The sequence below is a fragment of the Betta splendens genome, chromosome 4 (genome assembly GCF_900634795.4).
Source record: "Betta splendens chromosome 4, fBetSpl5.4, whole genome shotgun sequence".
NCBI classification, from domain to species: Eukaryota; Metazoa; Chordata; class Actinopteri; order Anabantiformes; family Osphronemidae; genus Betta; species Betta splendens.
Genome location: NC_040884.2, coordinates 4,043,121 through 4,061,770, shown reverse-complemented (window position 1 = coordinate 4,061,770; position 18,650 = coordinate 4,043,121). Strand labels below are relative to the sequence as shown.

Below are 18,650 nucleotides of genomic sequence, written 5' to 3'. Positions count from 1 at the left end.
GTGAGTAATAAGATGAACTTACTGTTGGACCCGGAGCACCAGGTGGTCCCTAAGGAGGAATGGGGACAAAATGAGTTGGTAAACTAATCTCCATGAGGTATGTAGAACCTGACAACCTTTAGCAAGCTCAGATCACTGGACATTGCTTATTGCACCATATAAAGCTTCTGCTCCACAAGGTGTTTTACTCTCATGGTCCATGGATTCTTTCACACTGTTTCTTATGTAAAGAACTTGGGGGAAGATCTTTGGTTTCATATCAATAATATAACAAGATAAACATACTCTGGGCCCTGGAGTTCCCTGTGGTCCTTGAGGCCCCTGCGAAAAAGAATCTGTGTTAAACAATCAGTGTTAATATAAAAACAGGCCAAGACAGTATGTCTTGTGAGGAATCTGACATTTACTCTTTATTATCTTGACAAGCTTTTGATTTTAATTCATGTCTTACCATCTCACCATCACTTCCTTTTGGCCCCTTTGGTCCCTGTAAAAAGAATATTAAAATGAAACATCTCATTTTTTATTACATTATTCATATTACATACACACACACACACACACACACACACACACACACACACACACACACACACACACACACACACACACACACACACACACACACACACACACACACACACATTCACATACTGGCTTGCCCATTGGGCCCATAATTCCTTCCGGGCCTACAGGTCCTGTAAATCCCTGAAACAGAAAACAAATCAAATGAGGAATCTTTCCAATTTAACCTGTTTAAATAAATTAAAAAATTAAAAATTAAAATATTTTATGTTATGATTAAACCTACTAGAGTTCCAATAGGGCCTTTGGGACCAGGGAAGCCTCCCATTCCCAAATCACCATTTGGACCCTAATCAAAGGGAAAACATTTGTTTTTCAATTGTAATGTTTCACTGGATTAGAACTATTAACACACTGATCTTCCTGCTTGGCTTTCCTACAACTGTTGGTTCACTATGCAGTGTGTTACCTTTGGTCCTGGAAATCCTTGTAAGCCAACCATCCCCGCATCTCCAGGCTCTCCCTGAAAATTAAAAATATATTCACATCACAACAGATCAACACATTAACAAAAGGCACAATACGCTTCCACTCGGAAGAAGAACTCAATTAGTCTTTAAGATGACCTTAAGAATTTACACGTGTACAATATTCTCTCACTCATGCAGTCGAAAGGTGAGGTGTGTGCACCCTACAGTTTGTTTGAGGACTGTCTGTTATCCAGGGTGGCAGACAATTATGTTTGTACAGCCATATATCAATTTCCTGCAGACGGCTGCACATTTGGCCCTGTGGCTTTGGCGCAGAAGATCTGTTCACAGGAACGTGTAACGGGATCTGCCCCAAGGGCCTGAGCCTGCCCTGTGTCTCACAAGCCTCCATGACAAGTAGTGCAAGGAGGAAAGGAGCAAACGATCAAATGCTGCTCCTTTTTTCTCCTTTTTGAGGAGTTACATAAGTGAAGTGGACCACCTCTTTCTCTAGTCTCTGAGGAGTGAGGATCTTACATAACTTTGCCAGGCGGAATATTTCCATTCCCGGTCTCGCCCAGACAATTTGTTACTGTATTACTGTCTGTCAGAAGCACATTTTTAACACGGGTGCAGACCCAAGATCCTGAAGCTATTTAAAGAAGCTCTAAAACCTAAGGACTCTCCTGGTGGAGAAGATTTTATGATGATTACAAATAAACACAGGTATTTTGGACAATAAAGTTACATCAGCACCAAACTGGGTACAAATTTGGTGCTGATGTAAGGTATTCAAGACTATGGCCATATACATACTGCTTGTCCTTTGGGTCCTGGGTCACCTTTCCTGCCCTGGTCACCTGCAGAACCCTCCATGCCTTTGATTCCCGAGGTTCCTCTGTCTCCTGGAAGACCAGGTTCTCCCTGAACAAAAAAAGGCAGAAGTTTACAATCGTTAATTACGTATCAAACATGTTTGTGTTTGGATAAGATACAACCATTCAGATTCCCTCACATTAATACTGATAGAAGTGTCTCATTCTCACCTTCTGACCAGGTGGTCCTATTTCTCCATGTTGTCCAGGAAGTCCAATCTCGCCCCTAGGACCTGGCCGTCCAGGAGGTCCTTCTTGTCCTAGTAAGCCGCGCTGACCCTACATATAAACAGAGCTGGTGTGTCAAACTCCTGGTATTTTGAAGCAAAACTACTACCAGCTGAACTGTTACAAATTAGTTTGTAGTTGCACCAGAGAGCCAACAGGACTTAAGGAATAAGTGAAGTCCTTCTAAATACGGAAATACTGTAGCAGCCTGCTAGGATAATCCCTTTGATGTCTAATTTGCTCTTGAATGCAGGCAGCAGACCAAGATTATCATTTTTTACTTCATAAATGTATGAAAAGGCACGTCTTTGTTTGCCTAATACTGATGCTGGTGTCAGCCCAAGTGAGCACCTTTTACAATTCTGAATTTCAAAGAACTGACCTAATTTCACAGCCAAAGACAGATTTACTAGACAAGACTTGTATACAACAGTAAAACACAAATGAAAGCCGGAATGAAAGGATTTGTAACTTTTGGCTCTGGAGATAAAAGTATGCATAAAATCTCTCTCCAATGTGGCTGCACAAATATTTTAATAGGCTGACTGCGCTAGAGAAAGCCAAATTAAACATTCAGTGATTATTTAATTTTAGCCCCATTTCCCAGGACTTAATAAACAAACGGTAACAGCTCATGAAAAACCAATGCAGTGAAATTTAATTTTTGTGGTAAAAGAACAATGATGGTCACATTAGCAACATTTCAATTATAATATAGCACTTATTAAAAAAAACACATGTGCAGGTATACAGTGCTTCCATTACCTGTCGCCCTTGCTTTCCTGGTAGTCCGGGAGGGCCGGTCAGTCCAGGCTGCCCATCTGGGCCTGGGTAACCCTTCATTCCAATGACTCCAGGCAAACCAGTTGACCCCTGGGAAATAATGCGCATACTTAATGTTAGCTAACCTAATAAAAGCAAATAGAGACGAATACCTGCATATCTCAAGCAGAAACCCTAATCTGATCTATGTTTTTTTTGGATTTGATATGATACAGTTACTCCTTTTATCATTTACTGTACAGTACTGTGAAAACTCCATCACTTGATATGTTCTATGTATTGGGTTGTACGTGCACATGTAATAATCATTTTGCAACCATTATTCAGTGGTGATGGCTGAAGGGAAGCATGCATTCTCCATGACAAGCTGCACCATGACGTCTAAGGCTAAAGGTTAATAGGCAGTGTATGAGTCTTACTTCAATGCCAGGAGCTCCATTGAGCCCCCTTGCCCCTTTCTTTCCTGCTGTGCCCTGAAAAAGAAAATATTTTTACTTATGATATTTGTATCCTAAGTAATGGCAAATGCTTATTTTCAGCCGAACCCTTCTATGGTTTATAAACAATATCAAAATAATCACTCAATAAATGTATCATAGATGAAAGCAATTATCAACATTTGTATCCTTCCAAAGTCTGTGGTGTTACAGGTTCTCTTAAACAGATGTCTATATATTGCAGACAAACGTTTTGCTAAAACCTCAGCTAACCAATGTGTCGATATGGTTACATAATCACTATTGTATAAGCAAAAACCGGTGACAGGATTAAATTCACAAAGAAAACATATAGAAAAATACAAAAGCTGTACAAACATGTAACAGGCCCGAAAACCTATGAACCAAGGCTACCTGAGTTAAATCCTGATGCCAAAAATGTCACATCTTATTCGCAAGTAGCAGATGAAAATTACACCAAGGCTGATTAATAAGACTGCTGGGGACTCACCGGAGCACCTTGCTCTCCTTTTGGGCCTTTCTCGCCAGAATGGCCTGGCGATCCCTGAATAAGGCGCAATTTAAAAAAAATATTGAAAAAAATCCATCACAACAAGTAATTCCACACAATAGTGTACTCAGAAAATCCAAAATTCTCTACTTTTGAATGAGACTGTATACATGTTGATACACTACTGGTCAGTAAAATAATGATTGCATTTTTTGTAATACTGTACTGCATACATGTGGGACTCCCTGTAATGTAGGCACAGTACTATAGACACGAACTGACTTACTGGTGGGCCTGGAGGTCCAATAGCTCCACGAGATCCAACGGTACCAATGTGGCCCTGAAATACAGTTGTGCTTTAAAACCATTGTTTCTAAGTCTCAGCAAAATGCATTAGATGTTCATTACACTATCATTGACCTTACTTTGAAAATTCCTTGAAAAAGATCTGAAACTATTTAAAAACGTCAGAAATGGTAAACTCACAGAACCCTTTCATGTTATGATGTTGCTGTTTTTGTTAATCTTGCTGTAATTAGATATAGGTGTACATTATGTTGTAGATGCGGAACACAAAGGCCACTGTGAAGTGCAAGTTTATACACTATTGACAGCAAAGAATCCATGACTAAAGCCCGACATTTTCTTGGCTTTAATAAAAGGAATTAGGTAATCTCCTGCAACTTGTGTGGTCTGCCCTTGACGGAGCTTCTGAGTTTCAGTGGAACCCCAGAAGAGAACAGTATTCAAAAAGAAAAGGACTCCGTGTGAAATGGCTGGTGTTGATGTAATGCTTTCCTCTACCTGATACCCTTCATCCCCTGGCTCTCCACGCTCTCCTCGTTCTCCTGCTGGTCCCTATGCAGACACAAATGCTCACATTAACACATATACTGTTTTAATTTATACACAATATGCATTAAATGAGGTTGCACACAGAGGCTGTTTTCTAGATGTCATATGTGAGTTTGAAGCTTATATGTTGTGTCTCACAGTATTCATTAGCCATAACACTGTACAGTAAAGCTCTGAGCTTTCTTAGACTGGCTTGACATGAACTGATCCTCTTTTCATATTAGTCTAAAAGTAGCTTAGTTTTCATTGTGCCACGAGGTAACATTAGCTGAGTAACAGCTCTTACTACCATTCACAAAAATTTGGCCTGTTCCACAGTTTATGAGAAAAGGGAAGGCTTAATCTTAATTGTAAAAATGTTTTTGTTCAGTACTTTGCAATGACCAGAAAAGATCAGAGCCACACAGGTTGATAATCAGGGTCCTGTGTGACAAACATGTGGAAATACTAATACACTGCCAATTTGCTTGGACAAATACACGACTGTCCTTAGTGCTAAGAAATGTTATTTCATCTAGATTAACTTCCACTATTTAAATGAATTGGATTAAACAGAATGAGGAGTGTTAGGGATTAGAAAGGAGAGCTTAAGGAAGACCTACTGGTTCACCTAAGGGCCCTGGTGGTCCTGGGGTCTTATTGTCCTCGCCTGGATAACCCTGGAATATAGCAAACAAAAACACATTCACACATACACATGAAGAGAAACTAAAATTGATTGTTATTTGTCTGACTGCTAAATCAAAATACTTCAGCAGACGTGTAGATAGGAGTGTTGTTACCGTATGTGATGTCGTATATTACCTTTTCACCTTTTGGTCCCGGTGGTCCAATCAGCCCAGGCTTGCCGGCGTGACCCTAAAACACAGAAGCTGATCATAGTTTTAAAGGATTTTACTATCTATCTACTAGACACAGCAAGCTTTTCAAAGCAATGTGAGCTGCAATGGAAATCCTGGCAGCATATTAATCACAACTGTTTATTACAAAGATGCCGCCTTAATTAAAAGGTTTTGCATTGAGTCACTTAAGGATAAGGAAAGACAAAATTAAATTTAAATACTGTACATGTTTCATGCTATGCAATCTAGACTCTTCTGCATTTATGAGAGTTTAATACTTTCTAAGGCCTTTCATTCGCATAAGTACTTTGGCAGATGATTGACAAAACTCACTGTGTATCCTGCCGTTCCTGGTTGTCCTTCTATTCCCATGGCTCCAGGTTGGCCCTGGAAACAACACACACAGAAAGTCAGAATCAGTCCTAGAACCAATTAATTTGTTTTCCTAATTTAGTAAGATAAAAAACGTAAGATAAAAAACACATTAGGCTTTCTTTCTATGATTCAGCATTTGTTTACACAACATAAACCAATTTTTGCGTTCTGGGTTCTCCTTCTCCTTAATTTGTAGTTTGTAGACCTGTGAGTCCATCTAATTTGAGATCTCTGCACCATTCAAAAATGTACCATTATTCCACGTAAAGTACAGTATTGCTTTTTGGTACATCCAATTACTAGAACATAAGCACAATCAGAGAGAGGAAAGACTGGAAGAATGGGCACTAACTGGTGTTCCTCTGGTCCCCCTGGCACCTTTCAGCCCTGGTTCACCCTGAAGACCAATGTCTCCACGTGAGCCAATTTCACCAGCAAGGCCCAGAGGACCTTTTTCTCCCTGGAAAGGCACAAATTGTCAAAAGACTTGAAATATCTGTACAAAACAAAACATACCTACACCCTTTTCACCCACTAAAACTTTAGAACTGTCCCAAGTTGCTAATGTTCCAAAGAATGTCTAAACTTATGTTTAGAGCATCAGATGTTGCCCAAATGATAGTTCAACTAAAAGCAAATAGCCCAATAGAAAGTGAATTGAATGACTGGGGATTGTGTTACTGCTGTTTCACTACAGTTAGGAATACTGTACACAAAACCATGGTGGTGATCAGTGTCCTTGCCTTTTTTCCTTGTCTTCCTCTGTTTCCCGAGGGTCCCAGTTTTCCTTCTGGTCCCTGTACAAGAACATGTTACATGTTTACCACACACATTTGAGGTCTTTTTACTCTACATTCAAAGGCAGTGCCAAATGTAAACACGATTTTTCATTCACATTAATAGTGTGACCTGCTTCTGGCCTAATAACCCCATTAGGATGGATGAGTGGAAGTTTTCCAATTTTGTCTCTATTAACCTCACTTTCTAAAATTACTTGTGAGGCTTGATATTGGGAGTTCTAATTTCTTATAATTATTGTGTTTTTTCTTCTGTATATGTCTACATGTCTCTGTGCTTTTGCAACATGGTAATTTCCCCATTGCGGGACAATAAAGGTATTCTATCTATTTCATCTATCTACACACATATAAATATATTCTTATTGAAACAGGACATTGTAAAAAATATGAAATAAAATATGTAATGATGACCTCTGTTGGAGGACTGATGGCTCTGTTGGAGAAGGAACCTGATGATCCAACCCACTGGCCCGTTCATGAACACAGGACAGCATTTTATCAGCAAGGTTGTGTATGGGTAATGATGTAGTAATGATGTCGATTGCTGTCAGTTAACTGATGATTAACAGGTTGAACCTTTGAATGTCATGATGAATTAGGGACACTACTTTGCCTGAACTCCAACTGCTAACTTGTGGGCCCATTAAAAAGATGAGGCTTTTGCCCAGTAGGAAAAAAGGCTTTGCTGATGAAAAGGCTGACCTCTGCTGGGATTCAAGGGCATTTTCTAGTTATAAGAGTAACCTGCCTCCATATACTGTAGATGATGAAGACAGTGTTAGATAGGTGTAGAAGATAAAGTGTTGATTTTATAGCAAACATACACGAAAGCCTTGTTTCCCAGGCTCCCCAGGCACTCCTGGAGGTCCAGGGTTTCCTTCCACACCTTTATCACCAGGTTCTCCAACTGGCCCACAATCACCAGGTTCACCCTGGAAAAAGACAGAAGTAGACATGGGAGAAAGCGCAATGAAGATATTATAATTTGCAGCAGTGACAATAATCTTAAACGTGTTGTCATGTATTAACAAATACGCAACTAATTTGGACCACATTGTTGATTTTCTTAGAAAACAGTAAATTTAGGCAACAATAATGAACACTGTGGTCTTGTTACATTTACCTTGACTCCATCTTTCCCTTGAGGACCATCTTCACCAGAAGGACCAGGTGGGCCCTAGAAATACATTAACAATCAAGAAATGTATTTTTTTATAAATACATGACGTGGCTATATTAACCTAAATAAGAGAAGAAAGGGATTAGTGTGTTGTTTATGATCACTTACTCTCACTCCCTCCTGTCCCTGCTCTCCTTCATCTCCTGGCGGCCCAGCTTCACCCTACAGAAACACAAGACACCGAAACAGAAATGTCTGGAGGTCAAAACATAGTTTTGTATTTAAACTTTCACATCAGTTTATTTCAAATATGTCCAGTGGCCATGACCTAGATACCTACACTGGGAATAGTCACCCAACACAAACCTCTGACACCTGGAGCAGAGGTCCATGTTTTATGTTTTGTATATGAACGGCAGTCAGATGCTGTCTCATCTAGGGCATCAGCTATGTGAAGTACAAATTTACTTCACAGCCTTTCATCTGAGAGTGAGCTTCCAAATTATTTGGTTTCTAAGAGTGCAATGCTGTATTGTACTTGTAAAACGTTTTAGAATTGTATTAACCTTTGATCCAGGCTCTCCAATGGCACCTGGTTCCCCCTCTGCACCAGGCACTCCCTTAAAGATAAGACAGGCACCACTAATATTGAATCTGTAAGTCTCAAAATGAACATCGAAAACCTTTGCTATGAACTAAAACTTAAATAATATTTAAAGAAAAGTACTTCGGGTCCTTGCTCCCCGTCAGGTCCAGGTTCTCCAGGTGGTCCTTTGAGTCCCTGTAAGAAAAACAGACTACTATGACAGGTGAAACGCTAAGATTAATCCAAATAGTGGGGAGACCAGTACAGAAACAAACATAGAGCACAAAAAAGGCAAAACAAACATATAGTTAAAAATGTTATTTTGCAGAAAAACTAAAACCGAGAGCTTGGAATCTCTTAAGTAAGAAAACTGGAGATGAGCCAAAAGCAAGACAAGACCCGTAACATAAACCGTGCCTCCAGCGCTATTGAAACCTCTCACCCTAATAAATACTCGAATCTGATTGCTTGACATTCTTGATGTCCCTGAGGGACCAGTGAGATTTCAGGGATAATCAAGTATGAAGACTAATCTGAAGTGGCAGGAAAATGTATGGAGCTTTAAGGCGTGGTAAACACAAACAGAGCAGGCATTAATAATCAATAATCACTATTCCCTTCTACATAGTTGAACTACAGGAAATAAAAGTATGGGCTATCCAACAAGATAATAATAAGAATAACAAATAATGATTTGTTCTTCATACTTAAACATTTGCAGTCAAATCTGTGCCCAACAACATTAATGCATGGGCCAGAAAACAGGATACTTACGGCTTCACCGTGGGGTCCCCTCTCCCCAACACTGCCTGGAATACCTGCTTTACCCTGTGTAACAGAGTCATAATTATAGTCATTATTAATAGAACCATAAACATTATAAGTGATTAACATTTCAGTAATCTACAGTCATGACACTAATGGAATGAGAGAAATCTTTTTGTGGTTTTGCCAAGTTTAGATAAAGTGCGGCACTTTGAAACAGCTTTTAGTCCAACACTGACATAAGACATTACTTCTGCATGTGTCAGCTGCTCAATCCAAGTACCAGAATAAATAAAGTTAGATGAGGGGGACGAGCCTCAGCCTTTAGATGTTTTACTGGCATAATGTAAAACCATCATCAGTACAGCAGGTAGCACTAGTGTCATATTTAATTGCAAAATAAAATATTTTAATTTAAAATAACTGTAATTTTCTTACATTCTCAAAATGTATGACTAATGCTGAAGTAAGAAAAAAAGGATAACCATTAAAAAGTTCTCACATGCAGAAATAATAAAAGACGCCAATGAGTAAAATGTGTTTGAAGGGAAACCACGAGTACAATCACATAAAAATCAGCACTGACATAATCACTTAATGATTTTTAGTTATGTGTGACTAAGTGTTTATTAAATCCAGAGACACTTTTTTCAAACACAAGGTGGCGCCATGACTCCACACAGGTGCACAACACATAAACTCTTATTGTTATAATCCAGACATGTAACATTAACAGCAGCATTGTAACATTATTATTTGATTCAGTGAATAAGAATGCATCTCAAATTTAAGAGTTAATGTTTTGTGTCATTATTCTAACTGCTTTTGCTGCTGAGGGTTTGAGGCCATTGAGCAAGCGACAGGTTGCCGGTTTATCACAGAGATGCTACAGACAACCCCTGGCCCAGCTGTTAACCAAGCTGAGCATCTCTGCAGGAAGTCAGAGTGTCCAAAGTGTCCACACTAACAGAACATGCAAACTCCACAGAGAGGCAGCTGTGGGTGAAGGTGCTAATATACGCTCAGATATTTGTACTTTACAGCTACACTCAACCCAAACTGTAAGAGCGAATTACATAATAGTCTAGTAATAGTGCTGTGACCACCATTTACTGACATCGGTACAAGTCTGGATGCACCATAGGTTGAACCTGTCCAGCGTTTTATTCACCACCCCACAGAATTACTAAGTTTATTTTTATCTTCTCCTCATCAGAGTTTAGCTCCGGTTTCCTCAAAGGTTGGCAGCTGTTCACAGTAATTAGATTTGGGTATAACCTGATACAGTTAAGCTGTCCTGTACAAGCGGGACGCGATATTAGTGGGGAAGTGATGAGGAAGGATACAATAGATGTTAATTTAACAAGCGATAGTTATTGTAACCAGAGATACGTCCACACCATGCACATCTGTTGGGTATTGCTGTTTAAAACTATTACTACAAGGGCAGACTGGCGGCTTAGTGGAGACATTAGCAGTAACATGGCCGTTAATGGGGGTCCATAGCACCGATGCTTCACTGTGGTGGCATCAGTTCGTTACCGTGGACGGTCACATGTGGTTAGATCATAGTGAGACCAGGTGACAGGCATAGTGACTTCCAATGGCTGTACAGCAGGATACTCTGACATGCATTCATGGTAACTATGAGCTGAGAATGCTACGCATCACACATGAGGGCAGTTTAGATAAAACAGCTGTTCCAAATCATTGGCACATCCACTTCCAGTAAAAGGCCGTTTAGTCCCTTTTGAAGTGCCTAGAAACACTGCTCAGCATTTTCTTTTATCTATAGAAACTTCCTCGTTTGGTTACTTTACTAGAGCAGAGTCAAATAATAATGCTTGTGTATATTATAGGTGATCAAAGCTAATGTAAGTGAATTATTACTCACAGGCTTTCCAGGAAGGCCTCTCTCACCGGGACTCCCAGCTTTGCCCTTTAAAAAGAGAAATCAGTGTTTTCTCAAGTAATTTGATGATGAAAAATATTGTGGGAAGACACATAGTTTTCTATTTTTATACCTGTGAAACATCTGATGATTAGCAAACCGGTCTTTGTAAAACTCCCAAGCTCTAAAAATAAGGCACCAGCAAAGAATCTGGAGCTGGATCGGGTTTCACTCAGCTGGATCACTTAAGTTTACTTTTATCTTCCTTCTCTTCAGGAAATTTAGCTCAGGTTTCCTCACAACAAGCTGGCAGCTGTACATAGTAATTACATTTGGGCATAACCTGATACAGAGGCGAGAAGACAAAGGCCCACTATGCAGTGAGAATGATTAAAGGCCCACCACGCTTTGGCCGGGGCCTGCGGGTTATGCTGGCGTGACGTTTGAATTTACATGCAGTAATGTGTTTTCTATGGTGAAAATATACCACTTCAAAAGGAGTGTGCTTGTTACCGTGGATGCTACGGGATGATGCCTTTTTAGGGCTATGGAAAAATCTGGAGACATTTGCTGTAAATGTAACCTACCCAATAGCTTACTGTAAGCGCTTGATGCAGTTATGGGCATGTTGTGTAAACAAGTTCATTTAAAGAATGCTTACTATGAATCCTGGCTCTCCTTTCTGCCCAGTGTCCCCCTTTTCACCCTGAAAAACGATACCAATTTTACTCATAACACATTTAGTTCAGAATCTCTTCTGTGATTGTCTGATAGCATGACAGCATTTTACCTTGGTGCCTTCAGGGCCTGGTTCTCCAGCCGGGCCATCTGGTCCCTGTGGGCCCTGTGTGATAACAACACGACTTTAGCATCGCTGCTTTCATCAATGTCAATTGTTCCATCTTATAATTCACTTTGTTCAGAAACACAGCGTAATCAGCAATATGTGATTCTATTACTGATACAATAGATTTGAGTTCCTGCACCATGAAACCTGACCAAAGCTGAAACGAAACACACCTTTGGGTTTCAGTGGACAGGGGTTGGTTTTGTGCAGTAGGATGCATTGCTCTGTGTTAATCATAACTAGTATTATTAGAATGTGGCCCAAATCATGTGTTTCTATCAATTGAACCTCTGGGATGTGAGTGATTTTCTCTGGTGTGAAAAAAACAATGACCTGTCACACAAAATCTCCAGTACAGTGCTTTCATGGAGTTAATCAGAAATAACATAATACACAGCTGATGTCTCAATGATAAACACAGCTCTCACCCTCCTGCCTTTGGGCCCAGCGATGCCTGGACTGCCCCTCTGCCCCTGTGGACCCTGTAAGACAAAAAAAGACAAGCAGGAAACAATAAAGCAAAGGAAAACATACAGTCAGTCAGTTGAGACTTGGTCTACACTAAACTACCTGATATCAAATTACCCTCTAAAAATGCATTTAATGTACCAAGAGTTGATCTAAACAGGCCGTTAATGTGGATTCACATTCAAACATCTGCTGGAGATAAGGGTATGACACTTACAGGTGTACCTTGCAATCCGACGTCCCCGGGACCTCCTGGCACTCCTGGATAGCCCTTATACCAGAACAGAGCAAGATATAGTTTATAGCAATGCAAAAGTAGACCAGGAACTAATGTGGAACAACAGCATCAGCGCATGACTGTGTAGTAAAGGCCAAAGCTGAACGGCACATGATTAGTTCTGTTATGAACTGTTTCTTATTACGATGTGTTAGAATGCGCTCCAGACTTTTTACAAAAAATACTCCACTGTGTGAGTCGAAAGACCCTCGAATACATACACATACTCGCAGTGACTTCACCATCTAACTATGCAGTCAGCCAGCCACCAAATTAGTCATTCTACTCGTCAAGTCAGCCAATCACCCAGACGGCCAGCCAGCTAGGTCAGGACTGGGGCCAGTCGGAGATGGCGGCCATATTGTCTCTACGAACTCACAAAGGATCACAGCAGACAATGCAAACGCCGCTAAACTGCACGGGAGCATTTTAAGCAACCGCGTTAGAAACACAAAGTCGTGAGGAGCTACATTTATCCAACTTCAACACATGCTCCATTACTAGCGAGACATCACAGTCATGGCGTTCGTATCTTGTGTTTGTATGACATTGTTCTGCAAACAGGCCCAAGGATTTTTGGACCTGGGCTCATGTGCAGGCCTTTTTTTTACATGAGAGTGGTCACAGCGTCATGTGTCGCTCATTAGATTTGCTTAATCAAAGTCAAAACACACTTAAGCAAAAGAGTAACTGAAAAAAGGTTTTTCCTGCCAAAACCCACAAGCAGACTGTTCAGTGGTGTGATATTGATTATAGATGAAGATGGTTTTACAGTGCGGGTCTGAAGCGGACCCGCTTTCAGATGAGTTGCAGGGTTCTGCAGTATATTCAGTAACGCTACCTACCCCTGGTCCCTTCTCCCCAGCGGGACCTGTCGGTCCTGCTGGTCCACGGTCGCCCTGGGAAAATGAAATGGATCATTAAACTGTGAAACGAACACACAGCTTCTCATACATGTTTCCTAATTCGTCTACGCCGGGTGTTCTAGTCTTTCTCCTAGTAAATGAAAACCTTAAAGCAGGAGTGAACTCCGGTGAGCACTAAGGATGCCTGGACATTCTGATATACAGTGACGTTGGAGAGTTTGCCTACTGATTCTTTTTTGCTTTAAATGAATGAGAGGCGAGAGGGAGCAATGCTGTCGTGGTTTTAATATTGTTCTTGTGAGAGTGCTCATCTCGTGTGTTCTGGTCGTTCTGGGGCCTCAAGCCATGGCTGACTAAGACAGTCCTAATTAAAGGGTTCTACCAGTGACGAGCTGCCATCTAATGCTGACTGACAGCATAATGATAGAGAAACAATGTTCTTACCTTTTCACCAGGAACTCCTATTACCCCAGTTATCCCAATTGGACCTAATGGACCCTGCAAAGGAGATGAGAGCATGTAGATTGGAATTAGTAAATTAAACAAATGAACACTGCCAATGCAATATGACGGGGGATTACTTAGGTCAACACCGTGTCTGTCAGTACAAATGGCAAACTCAGTAAAGCAACACTAGCTAAAGTAAATATGAGCGTCTCGGAAGAAGCTTTACCACTTCCAGATCAGCACCACGGGCTGTGGTTTGGACCTGTGCCAGCCTGGACTGGACTGTACAGACTGTAAATGTCACCAGGTACTGTTTTATCAAGAACACAATCAGGCACTTAAATGAACTCTGGTTTGCAAATCTTGCATATGAGTAGGACAGTATGGAACCTGAGTCGGTGTGACTGTGTATGAACTCCAGAGCAGATTATTTTACATCTGCCCTTGTTTTTACTGGTTGTGACTGAAGTGTGCCTTAAAATCCCAAAACCAAAACTCCAAGAACTCTCTAATAAAATTTCACTTAGAACAGTTTATGGGAAGATTTAAGGTGATAGAGAAGCACTGGATCAACCCTGGCAGCCTAAAGTTTCCATGCATCGACCTGATGCTTAACCTACAGTACACTAGTCAACAACAGTAGAACAGACAGACAGACGCCGTCGTTGGGAACAAAAAGACATGTTTACTTCTTACGTATCAACTTATCTGAAAACGTTGTTATGGCATTTATTTGGGGTTTCATATGTTTTGGAAGTTTTCTCTAGTCACTGCTTAATACCTCTCATATGTTCACTGCAGCAACATAGTCCTGTGTGGTTGGCGCCACTATGCACAGAATGCAAATATTAACATTAAGGGGCCAAGCGGAGGAACGGACCTACTTTAGCTGTGTGCAAATTAAACATTTATAAAAGTTTTGAGCTACAAAATGAGGTCACTTCCAAAAAGGAACCAGTGACCGACGCCTCTTCTGTTCTACTGTGGTGTCCTGATGAAAACAGTCGTCTACAGGTCCATGAAAGGAACCGGGCCTGTGGGTCAGGCCATCAGGCCACCCAGGAGGATTCTATCCGTTTAACTGTGGAAGCATGGCATCATTATCTCAATGAAGTGTGTACATTAATCTGAACCACCAACGCCTCCACCACAGGCACCACATGGACACTTACAGAGGAGTTTAATGAAAAGCTACGATTCCGCAGCAGGACGGCTGTTGATTAATCCTATTACAGTACGCGTGTGAAAGCGACTTACTTGTGGTCCAATCTTTCCAACATTTCCCGTGTCCCCCTTCTCTCCCTGCAAGCAAAAAACATCAAACAAAGTGCTGCTCAGCTTCCTGCCATTAAAAAGAGAGCCGTCACACGCTGCCCCGCTACCAACACAAAGTCTCAGGAGCAATGCAGGATTATTTCCAAATGTGCCCACATACTGTACTGCATATGACAGTCATGGAGGCTGGTTCCTTCTTTCTACAGGGCCTAAATGCTTTAAAATCTTCATTTAAGAACAAACTCATGAGGTTCTTCTACATCTCACTAAAAATCTGGATAAAAACCAAATCAGGTCAATCCAGACGCATGTTGGGATGCTGAACAAGAGTTTATGGTTAATTGTAAACATTCACAAATAATTAATGAGAGTAAAACATTATATTGAAAAGTATGTAATTTCTAAAGATTAAAATCACAAAAAACACTACACTGATTGATGTTTAATCCATTTGCATCTTCTGTCTGTGTGAAAAGTTTAAAAACCTACAACCAAAACTCCCACAATTAAAGTTACAGCCCTGTAAAGACAGACGCACCATTAAACCGTCAGGGCCAGCTTCGCCTATGTAGCCTTTCCTTCCAGCTCTTCCCTACAAAGACAGGCAGAGAGCAGACACGTACACATGATGATGTCATCCAACGTAACATACACAACATACAGTAATGTGTGTGCAACACTTCCTCCAAGCTGCTTCCTAATCAAATATTCATCATGCATCATCTAGATGTGCAAAGGACTCGTGGGAGTGCATGTTTGTGTACACACAGTGAGTGAATCTGGGAGCTCTTACAGTAGGGCCAGGGGGGCCGGGTGGGCCAGGTGGTCCTTCATCCCCCTGGAGGAACACAGTACAGTTCACCTCATGTAAATAAAGCTTTCACATTAAATGTGCTAAACAGCTGAGAAGAACAGACCCAACGCAGCAAACAAGTCTTCACCTGCTTCTACACAACAATGGAATCTAACTGCAATTCTACTTAAATTTGCAATTAGTAAATGCGCTTTGTTACTTTCCATAGCGTTGCTTTTAGGTGCAAACACCAACGCTACACTTCTGTGAGCAGATGAGAGGCCAACGCAGAAATGTGTGTGTTGTACATCTTCCAGAGGCTTCTGTTCCTTTTCCAGGGCTGGAAAAGCTTCAAGCTTGTTTTTATAAGTGTTCAATGATAAATCATGACCTCACTCTGTGGAACATGCCCCAAGAGATCCTGCAGAAAAACCCCTTAAGACACAATGGCTTGAGACATACCTAGTGTAGCTCCTCTCGGCTGCTCTCAGATCAGTGATCCAGTCTCACGATGAGCTAATTTTTCCACTTTCGTTATTACTGAGTCAAAAGCTGAGCAGACACGTTGGATTGTTGTCCTACCTCTATTCCTTTTGGCCCTGGTGGGCCTTGGAGTCCTCTGGCACCTTGTAGACCCTGAAACATGAATGCATGAATATAAATTGAAGCAACAAAGAATTATAGACACTATATAATAGAGACATGCAGTTACCTTTGGTCCAGGGGGGCCGTTGGGCCCTGGTACGCCAATGTCCCCAGGAAACCCCTTCAAAAAGAATAGAAGAACACATTATAATAAGTTATTAATAATCTAGCATGAGTCCCAATTTAGGTTTTATCACAAACATACAGTCTTTATATTACAGCAGAGGCAGTGAACTACAGCAGCTCCACTCTGCAAATCAGTGAAGGCATCTCACATTAATCTGTATCAAACAGACAGAAAGGCGGGGCTTTCCTGGAGTCTATAGACAGGCTTTATCAAACTGATGTAAAGCCTGTGATTGATTGCAGCTGACTTAACCTCCAGGCACCTGCCATCACACCATCACTCACTTTAGAGAAGGTTCTGGCAAACTGTGGCCTAGGAGACTCCTAGCAAACCGCGTGCCAGTCACTTTCCATTATTAACACATGCTTTGCGTCAACAGCGACCTGCTGTAGGTGAGGAAGCATATGTAAAGTGTGGGCATGTTGTAGAAGGATGTGAGTGTATGGAATGAGAACGAAAATATCTGTTGTTCTGCCATAAAGCTTAGCAGCTGCTCAGACAGTTTGACCAATGTGATCATTACATAGACTTCACATTAATAACCATAAATCACAACTGTTTTATTACATCCTAGAGATATAGTGTTATTTAGCTTTACTTTGCACAGCAACCTACCACTACTGTACTGACAATTTAATTAAATTGATTTTTAATGGATTGATTGATTTTTTTATTGTAATATATAATTCTGTCTGTATGTTTTTTCTTTAAAAAAGTCTGATAAAGCATCCTGCTCCAATTATCTGACAAATGTGTTTGCAGCAAACACATTAAAAATGTTGGCGGAGGAACTTCACAGTACTGTACCTCCGGTCCTGGAGGCCCGGGTGGCCCACGTGTTCCCATCTCACCCACTTTGCCCTGTTTAAAACACAAGCCAAATCATTTCCGCATTCCGCATTCCATCATTATCCTTTCCTCCTCGGTTATTTTTCTCAATTCTCTTTTTACAGACACTGTGTCACTACAGCCACTGTACAATAAACTGTACAATACGCCTCCACTTTGCAAACAAATGAAGTTTAGGCCTCATGCACTGGACAAACATACCAATGGACCTGGCTTCCCTCTTGGCCCAGTTGGACCAGGAGCCCCAGCAGCACCCTGAAAGACACCAACAACATTATATATATATACATTGATATATGAAGCGAACAAAAAAACATTCAGTCGAATTCAATAATCCACTTTTTAATTTTGATTATTCGCTGCTTGTTTCAGCAAGGACAGGAGGACGTGCGTGGACCGTACCTTGTCACCTTGGTAACCCATCTCGCCTTGTTCGCCCCTTTGTCCCACTTCACCCTGGATTTCACAGCATCATAAAGAGGTATAACACAACACTAGCCTTTCTCAGTAGAACCATGGACAACACACAGAACCTCACACAATAACTGTACATGCTGTTACGTCAAGTCTAACAAGCTTTTTGCAATAACAGTATTTACATTTAGCAAAAAGTAAAGCTGCACATAAGCATTAAATTCAGTTCATCGGTTGCTGGGATCTTAAAAGTGTCTAATTATTGTCTGGGCTACTGACACATCACACATGGATACACAGCAATAATATAAACATTTAGATCACCTTATCACCTTTCAATCCAGGCAGGCCGGCTTGTCCTGTTGGGCCCTGCCACAGAGAGGACACGGACGGGAAAGAAGAGGAGGCAAAAAGGAAATAGGAAAATGTGTAAGAAGCAGTAACGTCATCACAAACACTCTTTGTAGCACAGAGCTGCAAATGAAATGAACGTTTGAATGATGTTAGATTGTGGCAACGATTGGAGAACTTACGTCTTAAAACAGTTACTGTTACAAGCGACAGGATGTGTTTAGTAGA

At 40.9% G+C, this 18,650-nt stretch overlaps 1 protein-coding gene across 1 annotated transcript in view; it reads right to left on the bottom strand.

The window, feature by feature from the left end:
• The window catches only part of LOC114853820 (collagen alpha-1(XXIV) chain), a 39,814-nt gene that overhangs the window by 2,781 nt on the left and 18,383 nt on the right, over positions 1-18,650 (bottom strand). The window contains exons 16-55 of the mRNA XM_029147628.3: positions 18,396-18,440; positions 18,060-18,113; positions 17,859-17,912; positions 17,616-17,669; positions 16,749-16,802; positions 16,619-16,672; positions 16,037-16,081; positions 15,782-15,835; positions 15,226-15,270; positions 13,966-14,019; positions 13,501-13,554; positions 12,596-12,649; positions 12,339-12,392; positions 11,854-11,907; positions 11,725-11,769; positions 11,067-11,111; positions 9,182-9,235; positions 8,549-8,602; positions 8,388-8,441; positions 7,990-8,043; positions 7,825-7,878; positions 7,526-7,633; positions 6,645-6,698; positions 6,254-6,361; positions 5,860-5,913; positions 5,489-5,542; positions 5,287-5,343; positions 4,634-4,687; positions 4,116-4,169; positions 3,830-3,883; positions 3,301-3,354; positions 2,864-2,971; positions 2,042-2,149; positions 1,812-1,919; positions 995-1,048; positions 812-874; positions 655-708; positions 452-487; positions 286-321; positions 23-49 (exon numbers count right to left, since the gene is read on the bottom strand). Coding sequence (XP_029003461.1) covers positions 23-49; positions 286-321; positions 452-487; positions 655-708; positions 812-874; positions 995-1,048; positions 1,812-1,919; positions 2,042-2,149; positions 2,864-2,971; positions 3,301-3,354; positions 3,830-3,883; positions 4,116-4,169; positions 4,634-4,687; positions 5,287-5,343; positions 5,489-5,542; positions 5,860-5,913; positions 6,254-6,361; positions 6,645-6,698; positions 7,526-7,633; positions 7,825-7,878; positions 7,990-8,043; positions 8,388-8,441; positions 8,549-8,602; positions 9,182-9,235; positions 11,067-11,111; positions 11,725-11,769; positions 11,854-11,907; positions 12,339-12,392; positions 12,596-12,649; positions 13,501-13,554; positions 13,966-14,019; positions 15,226-15,270; positions 15,782-15,835; positions 16,037-16,081; positions 16,619-16,672; positions 16,749-16,802; positions 17,616-17,669; positions 17,859-17,912; positions 18,060-18,113; positions 18,396-18,440 — 2,334 coding nt within the window. The remainder of the gene's footprint in view (positions 1-22; positions 50-285; positions 322-451; positions 488-654; positions 709-811; positions 875-994; positions 1,049-1,811; positions 1,920-2,041; positions 2,150-2,863; positions 2,972-3,300; positions 3,355-3,829; positions 3,884-4,115; positions 4,170-4,633; positions 4,688-5,286; positions 5,344-5,488; positions 5,543-5,859; positions 5,914-6,253; positions 6,362-6,644; positions 6,699-7,525; positions 7,634-7,824; positions 7,879-7,989; positions 8,044-8,387; positions 8,442-8,548; positions 8,603-9,181; positions 9,236-11,066; positions 11,112-11,724; positions 11,770-11,853; positions 11,908-12,338; positions 12,393-12,595; positions 12,650-13,500; positions 13,555-13,965; positions 14,020-15,225; positions 15,271-15,781; positions 15,836-16,036; positions 16,082-16,618; positions 16,673-16,748; positions 16,803-17,615; positions 17,670-17,858; positions 17,913-18,059; positions 18,114-18,395; positions 18,441-18,650) is intronic.